The sequence below is a fragment of the Scyliorhinus canicula genome, chromosome 16 (assembly GCF_902713615.1).
Source record: "Scyliorhinus canicula chromosome 16, sScyCan1.1, whole genome shotgun sequence".
Taxonomy (NCBI): domain Eukaryota; kingdom Metazoa; phylum Chordata; class Chondrichthyes; order Carcharhiniformes; family Scyliorhinidae; genus Scyliorhinus; species Scyliorhinus canicula.
The window spans coordinates 121573146-121588331 of NC_052161.1; the positions used below are offsets into that span (position 1 = coordinate 121573146).

The following is a 15186-nucleotide window of genomic DNA, read 5'->3' on the forward strand; positions in this document are numbered from 1 at the left end:
TAAGGGCAATTTAGCGTGGCCAATCCACCTAACCTGTACGTCTTTGGACTGTGGGAGGAAACCCACGCAGACACGGGGAGAACGTGCAGACTCCGCACAGACGGTGACCTAAGCTGGGAATCGAACCTGGGACCCTGGAGCGGTGAAGCAGCTGTGCTAACCACTGTGAATGGTGGAAAGTGCTATCATGGGCAGGAATCAGACATTGTCATACGATGCAGAGCACCAGAGCTCATCGCAGAGCGGGTTGTCATCATCCTCCATCCATGGACCAGATCTGCTGTTACTGTCCAGGATCCAGGATCCCCACCCCATAGTGAGGCAGGTATGTATCAGGGAGGGTGTGCAGGCAGGGGGGTGGTTGGAGGGTGGGGGGGGTGGGGTGAAGATGCAGTCTCTGTGCCCGAGGCCACGGAGAATACCGGGTCAGGCCCGCTAATGGCATGCAAACACTGTTTACTGTACATACATTCTGGAATGCATTGACGCTGCTGCTGAGGTGACGGAGCATCGCGATTTTGCCGTCAAATCAGCACCCACCATGATTTTGGCGTCAGAAACGATTCTCTGTCCTTAGCAATTTCAGCATCAGCCAACAGAGAATCCTGCCCCTGATGTTTAAATTGCAGGAGAGCTAGAAAAGAAAAATTATTCTGGGTGGTATTATCCAGTCCTTCCCACCAATGGGATCGTGTGTCCTGCCGAAGACCACCCTTGCCGCGGGCTCCCCAATGGCGGCATAGGCGAGGAATGTAACCATTGACTTGGGCGGGACGGGAAGATCCCATTGCTGATCCACGATGAGTCACCTCTGCCTCAGGTCGACCTACGCATGGAGGGACTGGAGAAATCCACCCTATATGTTGAGTTTTGTTCCTTCTTGTAAATGGCAAAATTGAGGTTTGCATATTAGTGGGCAAGATTACCATGAGGGTTATCACAGCTGATACTGGTCCTTTTCTCACTTGACATCAAGACACTAACTGGCTAGCTGGAGATCACAGTGCGTGCCCTGGCTGACATTCCACTTCTTTATCCCAGTCACTGAGGCTAGCTCTAGCTCCCATTTAAAGGCCTCGACTCTCCAAGTTAAGAGTGCCCTGCGGTCAAAGTGATAGTTCCCAAGTGGCCTACACTCAGGCTCTGGAATTCTATAAACTGAGGGTACGTCTGGAGCCCCAGTACATCAACCCACTTGACCACCAATCAAGCCACGGATAGGAGAGTGCCAATCTCTGGCTCATATGAGAATTAATAAAGAGGAAAAGATTCAGGAAAAAGGAGTGGCTGAGAAATGTTTACAAGAGGGAGAGAGGGACATGGCTGATTGAACATTGATGTTGAACAGTCACCTTGGTCTAACTCTGGAATCAGACAGGATCTGGCCTGACAGTGGGTTGGTGTGACATGTATGTGAAAGTACCTCAGTGACTGGGTGACAGGGTCACTATGTGACTGGATGACAGAGTGACTGGACCATAGTCAAGGTGACAATGTGTGCAGGTGACCCACAGGAAATTATTGCTTCCTCCTGGTGGATCCTGGTCCCACACCCACCTGATCTGCATCCCCTGATATTAATGGCACTGCAGCCAGCATCAGGCACCTCGTCAATCGCAATTAGGGAAACACATCAAATCCAACAAAGTGAGAAGTGAAAAGGTGGAAGAAAAGGATATGGAAATGAGGGGCTGACCTTGAGGGGGGAGGTCGAAGCGAATGTGCCGGTCAAAGTACATCATGTCATGTAGTTTGCTGTCACAGGATGCACAGAGATTCAATGGAGTCTGGTTGTTGATCTCCTGACAATCACCATGGTGACACACCTGAAAGAAAGAAGGATACTGTTAATAACATTAAACATGGAGCAACATACTGGAGGAGGCAGCGCGTCAAACATTGAGCAGCGCATCAAACACAGAGCACGTCATATACGGAGCAGAGCGTCAAACATGGAGCAGCGAAGGGCAGCACGGTGGCGCAGTGGGTTAGCCCTGCTGCCTCACGGCGCCGAGGTCCCAGGTTCGATCTCGGCTCTGGGTCACTGTCCATGTGGAGTTTGCACATTCCCCCGTGTTTGCGTGGGTTTCGCCCCCACAACCTAAAGATGTGTAGGGTAGGTGGAGTGGCCACACTAAATTGCCCCTTAATTGGAAAAAATTAATCGGCTACTCTAAATTTAAAAAAAACATGGAGCAGCGCGTCAAACACGGAGCAGCGCGTCAAACACGGAGCAGCGCGTCAAACACGGAGCAGCGCATCAAACACGGAGCAGCGCGTCAAACACGGAGCAGCGCGTCAAACATGGAGCAGCGCGTCAAACATGGAGCAGCGCGTCAAACACAGAGCAGCTGTCAAACATGGAGCAGCTGTCAAACACGGAGCAGCGCGTCAAACACGGAGCAGCGCATCAAACACGGAGCAGCTGTCAAACATGGAGCAGCTGTCAAACATGGAGCAGCGCGTCAAACATGGAGCAGCGCGTCAAACACGGAGCAGCTGTCAAACACGGAGCAGCGCGTCAAACATGGAGCAGCTGTCAAACACGGAGCAGCGCGTCAAACATGGAGCAGCGCGTCGAACATTGGAGCAGCGCACCAAACGTGGAGTAGCACGTCAAACACGGAGTCAAACACATGTCAAATAGGGAACAGTGCGTCGAACATGGAGCAGCGTGTCAAACATGGATCAGCGCGTCAAACACAGAGCACATGTCAAACATGGATGAGCAGATCTAACATGGAGCAGCAGCTCAACACAACAAACACGGGGCAGCATGCCAAACACATAGCAGCACATCTAACTTGGGGCAGCAGGTCAACACATAAAACACGGTGCAGCACGTCAAACATGTATCAGCACGCCAAGCACAGAGCAGCATATCAAACACGGAGCAGCACATCAGACACAGAGCAGCATATAAAACATGGAGCAGCAGGTCAACACATCAAACACATAGCAACATGCCAAACATGGAGCAGCACACCGAACATGGAGCAGCAAGCCGAACACGGAGCAGCACCACAAAATGGAGCAGCACCACAAACACGGAGCAGTACGCCAAACACGGAGCAACACGCCAAACATGGAGCAACACGTCAAACACGGAACAGCATGTCAAACACGGAACAGCATGTCAAACACGGAGCAACACGTCAAACACGGAGCAGCATGTCAAACATGGAGCAGCATGTCAAACACAAAGCAACACGTCAAACATGGAGCAACACGTCAAACACGGAGCAACACGTCAAACACGGAGCATCATGTCAAACACAGAGCAGCATGTCAAACACAAAGCAACACGTCAAGCACAGAGCAATACTTCAAACACAGAGCAATACGTCAAACACGGAGCAGCATGTCAAACACGGAGCAACACATCAAACATGGAGCAGCATGTCAAATACAGAGCAACACGTCAAACACGGAGCAACATGTCAAACGCAGAACAGTAATCAAAACGTAAGGCAGTATGCAAAACCCAGAGCTGTAAGCTATTCAAAAGCACATATACCCTTTTGAGATTTTTGTATGTCTATGTCAGTGTGTGAGTAGAGAAAATTATGTTCAAAAAGTGCGGGTTCTTTCCCCTTCCAAGTGAGCTGAAAATTATATCTGCAATTTTACTGAAAATGGAGAGTAAACTTGGGGTTTCCTTGCCCCTTCCCAGTTGAGTGGATTGCTATAGTTTATCACTGTCCTCACCAGTAACCCAGAACCCTTCATCAGAATGAACACACCCATCTTATCTCAGATTCAGTTGTCACGTTGTCTACCCATCAGTTTAAACATTAACAGGAGCATGTGAGGTTGTTGGTTACATGCCCCTATTTCTATAGGCAGACACGTAACAACTGATGCGGAGTGAGGTCTTTGAACTCACTCAGGAGAACAGGAAGTTCTTTTGCTGATATGTTGAGCATTCTGCTACCATTAAAAACCACAAACAAATTCAGTGTGAAACAGCCGTTTCCCCTCAACATTTGCTGTTTCCCATTCAGTGTCTCATCCACTGTTCCTTGCTGATGAGATATTTATTCTGAGAGTCCTTTTCTCAGACATAGTGCAGTTCACGGATTCCTGGGTAACAGAACCCCCTCCTCACCCTCACCCCAGCCTTTCTCTCTCTCCCCAGATGCTGTGAAAATCAGGATTATTCTCCCCGAATAAATAGCTTCAAAATCTTCCCTCTTTTCAGTTCTCATGACAGGAGTCTGATGAGCCATCAATCGGACGCAAGACGAGTTGCTGTACAAACGTTACGCTTTAATAAGCTAGAACTTAGCCCTGCGGTCGACTACAGTAAATGGACGACCGCCGGGCGTTCTGACTATTTATACCTCGGTATGGAGGCGTGGTTAACTCAGCCTCTCGACCAATCGGAGAGCCGTCACATGACTGGTCTCAACCAATCGGTCTAGAGGCACATGACCGACCAGGGCCAATGGTAAGCCGGTGTTCTGCACCAATGGCAGACAGCTATGCAAATCATACCACCACAGAGTCCCAGAGCTAAGCAGCAGAACACAGCCGAAAATGTATCTTCAGAGGGTTGGTGGGGCAGGGGGAATTGGCGTCAGGGTCAAAGACTGAGCGAGAGGCTGGACTGGAGATAAGTTTATTGTCAAGGGACTGAGAATGCCCTTTAAATCCTGTCCTTTGTTTCCACTTGCTCTGACAAGTTCTGAATTGAATACTGCGGGAGCACACCATTTCAGCACACCATTTCCTGTCCTAATTAATAATCCGCTTCAAGTTTGTCTCTGCTGTATTAAAATCTGTCATTCTGTTTTGTAACAGGAAAAAAAAGCTCTTGGTGCATCTGGGATAGTTTTCTGAATATGTTCCAGAACTAACAAGGGCCATGCCATATTTGATTTAATAATGAGTCAGATTTAAGTTCAAAACTTAACATGCGTGAACGTTTCTAAAATAGCAATCATAATGCGATCAAGGATATCATAGTGGTTGCAAGAGGGAAACATGAAACAGCGATCCAGATGCTAGATATAAGTAGGGTTGACTTCAAAATAGTACAATAATAATCTTTATTAGGCTTGCATTAACTCTGTGATGAAGTTAATGCGACAATCTGTGGCACTGTTCAGAGTAAACTGGGCAATTCTATTTATGGGAGGGCGGCACGGTGGCGCAGTGGTTAGCACTGCTGCCTCCCGGAGCCAAGGTCCCAGGTTCGATCCTGGGCCTGGGACACTGTCCGTGTTGAGTTTGTACATTCTCCCCCGTGTCTGCATGGGTCTCACCCCCACCACCCAAAAAATGTGCGGGGTAGGTGGATTGGCCACGTTAAATTGCCCCTTAATTGGAAAACAAAATAATAATTGGATACTCTATAATTTAAAAAAAAATCTATTTGTGGGTAAAAGAAATGATGAGTTGGGCGAGGGGGGGCCTGTTCAAATAGAATTTTGTGTGATACCAAACAAAGTTATACCCCTAAAATGATAGAGTTTGACAACCAAAAACAAAAGTCATGGACAATTGAAGAAGTAAGACAAAAATAAAGGCAAAAGTAAAAACATACAAAAGTGTAAAACACAGCACTGGTCCTTGCAAATGGAAAAGATACAAAGAGCAAAAAGCTGAAAAAGCAGAGAGCAGGAGCTATAAGAATGGAATATGATAAAGGATGTCAAAATCAATACAAAACATTGACAACTACATTAGGAAAAAGAGATTGGTCAGAGACCTTTGTAAACAGTGGCACAGTGGTTAGCACTGCTGCCTCACTGTGCCAGGGACCCAAGTTCAATTCTGACCTCGGGTGGCTGTCTTTATGGAGTCTGCACGTTCTCCGTGTCTGTGTGGGTTTCCACCGGGTGCTCCAGCTTTCTCCCAGGCCAAAGATGTGCCCGTAAGGTGGATTAACCATGCTACATTGCATCTTATTGTCCAGGGATGTGCAGGTTAGGTGTATTGACCATGTTAAATTTCCCTTAGTGCCCCTTCTGCACTATAGGGATTCTATGAAAACTAGCAATGGTGGAGGGCCTGAACTTTACCATCAGGGCACGCCCCAGGCCAGTGTTGTTCTCGCACAAAGGGACCGAGGTTAACAAACAGGTTCAGTCGGCAGTTAGGAAGGCAAATGCAATTTCAGCATTCATTTTGAGAGGGCTACAATACAAGGGCAGGGATATGGTGCTGTATTGGGCTCTGGTCAGACCACATTTGGAATATTGTGAGCAGTTTTGGGCCTGATATCTAAGGAAAGGTGTGCTGGCCTTGGAGGAGATGCAGAGAAGGTTCACAAGAATAATCCCGGGAATGAAGGGTTTATCATATGAGGATTGGTTGAGGATTCTGGGTCTGTACTTAATGGAATTTAGAAGGTTGAGACGGGACACAAAGGTTGGTGGAATGGCGGATAGCAATGAGGACTGTCAGAGGATACAGCAGGAGTTAGATCATTTGGAGACTTGGGCGGAGAGATGGCAGATGGAGTTTAATCCGGACAAATGTGAGGTAATGCATTTTGGAAGGTCTAATACAGGTAGGGAATATACAGTGAATGGTAGAACCCTCAAGAGTATTGACAGTCAGAGAGATCTAGGTGTACATGTCCACAGGTCACTGAAAGAGGCAGCACAGGTGGAGAAGGTAGTCAAGAAGGCATTTGGCGTGCTTGCCGTCATTGGTCGGGACATTGAATATAAAAATTGGCAAGTCATGTTGCAGCTGTATAGAACCTTAATTAGGCCACACTTGGAGTAAAGTGTTCAATTCTGGTTGCTACACTACCAGAAGGATGTGAAGGTTTAGAGAGGGTGCAGAAGAGATTTACCAGGATGTTGCCTGGTATGGAGGGCATTAGCTATGATGAGAGGTTGAATAAACTCTGTTTGTTCTCACTGGAGCGATGGAGGTTGAGGGGCGACCTGATAGAGGGCTACAAAATTATGAGGGCATAAACAGAGTGGATAGTCAGAGACTTTTTCCCAGGGTAGAGGGGTCAATTACTAGGGGGCATAGGTTTAAGGTGCGAGGGGCAAGGTTTAGAGGAGATGTACTAGGCAAGTTTTTTACACAGAGGGTAGTGAGTGCCTGGAACTCGTTGCCGGAGGTGGTGGTGGAGGCAGGAACGATAGTGAAGTTTAAGGGGCATCTTGACAAATACATGAACAGGATGGGAATTGAGGGATACAAAATGAATGAAGTGTAGAAGATTTTAGCTTAGACGGGCAGCATGGTCGGTGCAGGCTTGGAGGGCTGTGCTGTACTTTTCTTTGTTCTTTGAAGCTTACAGAATACTGAGAGGCCTAGATAGAGTGAACTAGGAGAAGCTGTATCCACTTGTAGGACAGACTAGAACCCGAGGGCACAGCCTCAGACTGAAGGGACGATCCTTTAAAAATGAGATGAGGAGGAATTTTTCAGCCAGAGGGTGGTGAATCTGTGGAACTCATTGCCGCAGAAGGCTGTGGAGGCCAAATCACTGAGTGTTTTTAAGACAGAGATAGATAGGTTCTTGATTAATAAGGGAATCGGGGTTATGTAGAGAAGGCAGGAGAATGGGGATGAGAAACATATCAGCCATGATTGAATGGTGGAGCAGACTCGATGGACCAAATGGCCTAATTCTGCTCCCTTATGGTCTAAATATTACGCTGGCTGGCCAATTAAGGCCCACCCAGTGTGTAACGTGTCTGCTGGTTGGGTCTTTATGCAGGTGGGCCCCAATGAGGACCCACCAGGGGGATTTACAACCAGATAGGTAACTCCCTTTGGCTGCCAGGAATTGTGTGGGAGGATGAGGGTGTTGTGTGGTTAAGACTAATAAATTTACTGCTTAATGGTAATGGCACATTACTAGGAGATCACTGAAGGCAGGACAGCAAGTCGAGTGGGCAAAGTGCCCTCTATTTCACAGATGAGTGCCTGTCTGTACAACGTCTTCACTTTCGACAACCAGTTCTCCATCCTTCACACAAAACAGCCTTGGGAACCAAGTTCACACCTCAATACACCAATATCTTCATGCACAAGTTCGAGCAAGATATCTTCGCCGCACAGGACCTTCAACCGACGCTAAACACCAGACATATCAATTACATTTTTATCCTTTGGACTCACGGCGAAGAATCACTGAAATGACGACATGATTACATCAACAAGTTCCATCCCACCATCATGGACTACTCTCCAGAATCGCTGGCATTCTTGGACACATGCATCTCCATTGAGGGCGGACATCTTAGCACTTAACTTTACCGCAAGCTCACAGATAACCTCACAATGCTCCACTTCTCCAGCTTCCACCCTAAACACATTAAAGAAGCCATCCCTCTGTATTCACAGGATCTGCTCAGACGAGGAGGAATGTAACAGACATCTACAGATGCTGAAAGACGCCTTCGTAAGTAACTTCATTACAGTGTTAATGTAAGCTTACATGTGACAATAATAAAGATTATTATTATAAGAACGGGATATGGCGCTCGATTCATCGATCGACAGTTCCGACACGCCACAGCGAAAAACCGCACCGACCTCCTCAGAAGACAAACACGGGACACAACCGACAGAGTCCCCTTGGTCGTCCAGTATTTGCCCGGAGCTGAGAAATGACAACATCGTCTTCGGAGCCTTCAACATGTCATTGATGACAACCAACATCTTACCAAGGCCATCCCCTCACCACCACTGTCTAACCTCAAACAGACTATTGTTCACAGCAAACTACCTAGCCTCCAGGAGAACAGTGACCCACACAACCCTGCCACAGCAATCTCTGCAAGACATGCCACATCATCGACGTGGCTTCTACCATCATACATGAGAACACCACCCACCAGGCACACGGTACATACTCATGCGACTCGGCCAACATTGTCTACCTAATATGCTGCAGGAAAGGATATCGCGAGGCGTGGTACATTGGCGAGACCATAAAGACGCTACGACAACGGATGACCAGACACCACGCAACAATCGCCAGGCAGGAGTGATCTCTTCAAGTTGGGGAATACTTCAGCATCAAGGGCATTCAGCCTCCTATCTCCGGGTAAACATTCTCCAAGGTGGCTTTCAAGGTACACGTCAACGCAGAATCGCCGAGCAGAAACTGGTAGCCAAGTTCCACACACATGAGGATGGACAGGGATCTCGGGTTCATGTCACATTACATGTCCCTCCACTCACACTGTTCGTTCCTGTAAAGACTTGTTTACCAGTAAAGACCCACATTCCAACTATTCTTCACATTCCAATCTGTAATTATTTTGCAATTGTGACTGTCCTATAAATGCTGCGATTGTGAACCTGCCTCCACTTCATTTGATGAGGGAGCAGCACTCCAAAAGCTTGTGACTTCAAATAAACCTGTTGGACTTTAACCTGGTGTTGTGAGACTTCTTACTGTCTGTACTAGGGCAGGAGGTCAGTGCCAAGCACAACTTCTGATGCCCAGGGAGAACAAAAGGAGGCCACCCCACCTGACAAAGAAGGCCTGGACCAAGGTGGCTGCCCAGGTCAGTGGGCATGATGTTGTGCATCGCACCTAGCTTCAGCATCGCAAAAGGTGCAACAATCTCCTACTGTCAGCAAGGGTAAGTGCAGAGATGGCATGGTCCTGTGTGGAGAGGTGTAGTCAGGTGTCCGTTACCTTGTACGTTCAGGGGTCTAGGTGTGGATGCCAACTGCCACTGAAGCCAGCCCAATGAGAGAGGTGATCTGGGGTTGGATTGCCACGGGCAAGCTGACTTGCATAGTCCTAGTGAGTCGGGGGCTCTGGAATGAAGGTAAGTGTGTGGATCCCAGATGCGTGTGCTGTGGACACGGGAGAGGTCACAGGCCCGTCATGAGAAAGTGAGCTGTCCCAGTCAGAGTGCCCATTGAAGCACCAATGCAGATGTCATCATGCCGCAACTCTGCATTGTCTCAGCAGGACATCGAGCATGTATAGTGACAATGGTGATTTGATTCACTGATGTAGTGCCTTCCTTCTGAAGATGAGCCAGCCACACCAGCCAGAGGCGACTCAGAGGACCCTCCATCAGGCATTGTTCCTGCAACTGCATCATGCTATCTTTCTGTACCCGGCAACAGAGCAGATATTCACATGTCGGCGGGCATTAGATCATTGCCTTTGTGGGTTGTGCACAGTGGTGTGGGCACAGTGGTGCGCGGACATCACACTCGTGTGACAAGATGGCAGAGGCAGAGAGGTCCCAGGGCGCTGACAATGGGAGCACTGCAGGAGACCAGGACCATGTTGTGTCTGAGGCAGATGATGCACCTCTGGAGATGTCCGTGAGACAGAAGATGCTTTATATCCAGTGGGATGCATGGGGATATCTGGCAGAGATCCATGAGCCTCCATCATTGAGGAGTCCATGCAGAACATGAGCACTGCATTAACTCAGTGTGCTGAGCGCACTTCCTCTTTCATTGAGGGAGTGGCGACTCTCATGGAGAGACAGCTTCAGGGACAACCTCATGAGTTACAGGGGTCACGCTCAGCCCTCCTAGCCAGGCTCTAACCTCTGGAGGCCACTGCCAGTGTGAGAGATAGATGAGACACCTAGAGTGCAATTCTATCGATCGTAGGCGAAGTGTTCCCTCCAGCGGGAAAACCAGAGTGTTTCCTGTTGGTGCGAGGAGCCACCCAATGTGCCAGTCAATGGCACATAGAAACATTTTTACCATCAATCAGGATTTCAGTGACATTCAATGGCACCGAGGATCTTGATGGACCAGAGAGGGGCAGGGGACCTAATCTCGTGACAGGTCCCACCCCTCAGAGCCTGGACACCATCCCGACCCTCAGAGACCGGGGCACCATCCCGATCCTCAGAGACCGGAACACCATCCCGACCCTCAGAGCCTGGACACCATCCCGACCCTCAGAGACCGGAACACTATCCCGACCCTCAGAGCCTGGACACCATCCCGATCCTCAGAGACCGGGGCACCATCCCGATCCTCAGAGACCGGGGAACCATCCCGACCCTCAGAGCCTGGGGCACCACCCTGATCCTCAGAGCCTGGACACCATCCCGACCCTCAGAGACCGGGGCACCATCCCGATCCTCAGAGACCGGGGAACCATCCCGACCCTCAGAGACCGGGGAACCATCCCGACCCTCAGAGACCGGGGAACCATCCCGACCCTCAGAGACCGGGGCACCATCCCAACCCTCAGAGACCGGAACACCATCCCGATCCTCAGAGCCTGGACACCATCCCGACCCTCAGAGACCGGGGAACCATCCCGACCCTCAGAGACCGGGGCACCATCCCGATCCTCAGAGACCGGAACACCATCCCGACCCTCAGAGCCTGGACACCATCCCGACCCTCAGAGACCGGGGAACCATCCCGACCCTCAGAGACCGGGGCACCATCCCGATCCTCAGAGACCGGGGAACCATCCCGACCCTCAGAGACCGGAACACCATCCCGACCCTCAGAGCCTGGACACCATCCCGACCCTCAGAGACCGGAACACCATCCCGACCCTCAGAGACCGGGGCACCATCCCGACCCTCAGAGACCGGGGCACCATCCCGATCCTCAGAGACCGGGGCACCATCCCGATCCTCAGAGACCGGGGCACCATCCCGATCCTCAGAGACCGGGGCACCATCCCGACCCTCAGAGCCTGGACACCATCCCGACCCTCAGAGACCGGGGCACCATCCCGATCCTCAGAGACCGGGACACCATCCCGACCCTCAGAGACCGGGGCACCATCCCGATCCTCAGAGACCGGGGAACCATCCCGACCCTCAGAGCCTGGGGCACCACCCTGATCCTCAGAGCCTGGACACCATCCCGACCCTCAGAGACCGGGGAACCATCCCGACCCTCAGAGACCGGGGAACCATCCCGACCCTCAGAGACCGGGGAACCATCCCGACCCTCAGAGCCTGGGGCACCATCCCGATCCTCAGAGCCTGGACACCATCCCGACCCTCAGAGACCGGGGAACCATCCCGACCCTCAGAGACCGGGGCACCATCCCGATCCTCAGAGACCGGAACACCATCCCGACCCTCAGAGCCTGGACACCATCCCGACCCTCAGAGACCGGGGAACCATCCCGACCCTCAGAGACCGGGGCACCATCCCGATCCTCAGAGACCGGAACACCATCCCGACCCTCAGAGCCTGGACACCATCCCGACCCTCAGAGACCGGAACACCATCCCGACCCTCAGAGACCGGGGCACCATCCCGACCCTCAGAGACCGGGGCACCATCCCGATCCTCAGAGACCGGGGCACCATCCCGATCCTCAGAGACCGGGGCACCATCCCGACCCTCAGAGCCTGGGGCACCATCCCGACCCTCAGAGACCGGGGCACCATCCCGATCCTCAGAGACCGGAACACCATCCCGACCCTCAGAGACCGGGTCTCCATTTTCAAATTGAGCGCCAATCTCCGAATGCTGCAGCACCCCCCCCCCCCCCCCCCCCGCCAGTCTACCCCCCGGATTGCTGGCAAGCCCCCCACACCCCCCTGTCCTCCCCTTCAGCACCCCACATCCCCCCTTCAGCCCCCCTCATTCTCCTCCCAATACCCCCAGCAACATCTCTACAGCACCTCCGTGATTTTACACCAACAGGCCCCGCCCTTAGTAGTGGCAATCTATCAGTGTGAGGGGTGGCAAAGGGGTGAGCATCGTCCCTACAAATGCCTCCAGGGTGACGAGAGGGGGGTGTTTAATGGGAAGTAGGGCTCAGGGGGACTTGTGCTGGGCTGGGTGAGCTCAGGTCAGGGTCTTTCCTCAGATAGGGGTCGTTTGGCTGCTCTTCCTACCTGCAGCCTTCAAACCCTTTAAACTTTCTGTCAATGGCCTGGATTCTCCGCCGACCACTGCTGTTGGCAGGGTTCCTGATAAAGGGGATAAATTGGACGTCCGGAGTAAAAACAGGATTGGCACCCACCTGTGATGCTCCGGCCCCCCGCTAGTGGCCAGATTGGGGTTCATTCCCCGCGCTAGCGGGAGGATGCAAATGGGTCCTAATAACCCACTTGCACCCACTTCGCGGGTCTAGCACCAGAGTCTCCGGGCCCAGGTGAATCTCCGGTCCTCTGCATCGGGAATCACACGGGAAAGGATCATTACTGGTATTTACCATCATGGCCCTGATATGGCGGACCTCACCATGGGCCAAGGGATTGCCCCCAAAGTCCACCGAAGAGTCAACCTCCACCCCACAATGCCAGACCTATCTACCCCACCCCCACCAGACCCCTCCATAGCCCCCACTGGAGATCCCTGAAATAAAGTGACCCCCATAGAGAACCCCTACATTGGGGGACCCCCCCCCCCAAGACCTCCTAAATAAAGGAACCTCCCCAGAGACCACGTACATAAAGGAACGTCCCACAGACCCCCGAGAAAAGACACCCCTGTCTGGAAGCTCGAGAACCGTCCAGACAGGTGTAAATTAAAACAATTACTGCTGTAACACTCACCTGGTCCAGACAGAGGAAGCAGCACAGGTCAATTCCTGGACAGAGTAATCCAGTCACCTGTGTTTAAACCCCTCAGATCCTTGAGCAAATCATTCATTCCCTTTAATAGGCTGTGATTGTCAGCTTCCACACACAGCTGTGAGCCTTGTTTCATTCATCTTTTTCATTAAGGAATTAAGGAATAAAGAAATGAAGGAAATTCAGCATGTCCACAACGACTCTTACCAATTTCTATAGATGTACAATAGAAACATCCTATCTGGCTGCATCATAGCTTGGTATGGCAACTGGCCGGCCCAAGACCGTAAGGAACTACAGTCATGAACACAGCCCAGTCCATCACGCAAATCTGCCTCCCCTCCATTGACTCTGTCTACACTTCCCGCTACCTTGGGAAAGCGGACAGCACAATCAAAGCCCTTTCCCGCCCAGGTTATTTCTCTTCCAACCCCTTCCATCGGGCAGAACATACAAAAGTGTGAGAACTCACACCAATAGGTTCAAAAACAGCTTCTTCCCCACTGTTACCAGACTCCTGAAGGCCCTCTTAGGGTCCGAACTGATCTTAGGTACTGAACTGATTTTTCTACACACAGGTGAGAATATTGGATATTAGGTGTAGTAATCCAGGAGATGCGATGAAGAAGGCTAAACAGGTTTATTTTAACTCAAACGATATAGCCGCGTCAATGGCGATGACACAAATGTTGCAGCCGGAACTATTGAAACTCTGGGTCGGGCTCTGCGAGCAGCATTTAAAGGGCTCACTAAGCAGTCTGGGCGGTCATCTGCCTGCTACCATGGGAACCTGTAATCTACAGACCCCATGAGGAGATCGATTACTCATCCCCCACAGTCCTCATGAAGGTTATCACATTGGGGCATCTGCAAAATTCTTTTGATTCAACAGATTGGTAGCTTGGAATATTATATATGTTATTCTGCTATTTAAGAAAGATGATGGAGGGAAACTCCAGGAAATCATAGACCAATTAACTGGATATCTATTGGGAAATTGCTGAAGACTATAATTAAGGATAGGGTGACTGAACACGTTGAAAGTTTTCAGCTGATCAGAGAGCTAAAAGGTGTAAAAGGTAGGTCATACCTGATTAATCTGATTGGATTTTATGAAGGGAGGACGAAAGCAGTGGGCAGGGTAGGTCTATTTATATGTACCTCCAGAAGGCCATAAAAGTACCCCATAAAAGACTGTTAGTTAAAGTTGACACTCATGAAATTGACCTGGTTTGGGAATTGGCTGAATGGAAGGAGACAGAGCGTAGGGATGAGGGCAGGGTGTGCCTCATGGTGTCCCACAAGATTTGTGTTGGGCCCTCAACTATTCACTGTACTCATTAACAACTTAGATGATGGGATAGAAAGCCACATGTCCAAGTTTGCTGATGACACAAAGCTAGGCAGCATTATAAGCAGTGCAGAAGGAAATGTAAAATTACAAAGGGGTATTGATTGAGCTCAGTTAATGGGCAAAACTCTGGCAAATAGATTTTAATGTAGGCAAATGTGTGGTTATCCACTTTGGACTGAAAAAGGATAAAGCAGAGTATTTTCTGAATGGTGAAAAAAAACCCAATGGAGATCCCGGTACACAGATCATTAAAATGCCAGAAGATAAGGTGAATGGGATACTGGACCTTATGCCTGGGGGAACTGCATGCCAGGGGGTTGAAACCAGACTTCACCTATACAAAGCCCTGGTTAGACCATACTT

The 15186-nt window shown here is 50.3% G+C and overlaps 1 protein-coding gene across 4 annotated transcripts in view; it reads right to left on the reverse strand.

Moving 5' to 3' along the window:
- The window catches only part of LOC119979371 (pleckstrin homology domain-containing family G member 5-like), a 146360-nt gene that overhangs the window by 67957 nt on the left and 63217 nt on the right, over positions 1 to 15186 (reverse strand). For all 4 annotated transcript variants that reach the window (XM_038821501.1, XM_038821498.1, XM_038821500.1 and 1 more), the window contains one exon: positions 1697 to 1826. In XM_038821501.1, the coding sequence (XP_038677429.1) occupies positions 1697 to 1742 (46 nt within the window). In that variant the 5' untranslated portion in view covers positions 1743 to 1826. The remainder of the gene's footprint in view (positions 1 to 1696; positions 1827 to 15186) is intronic.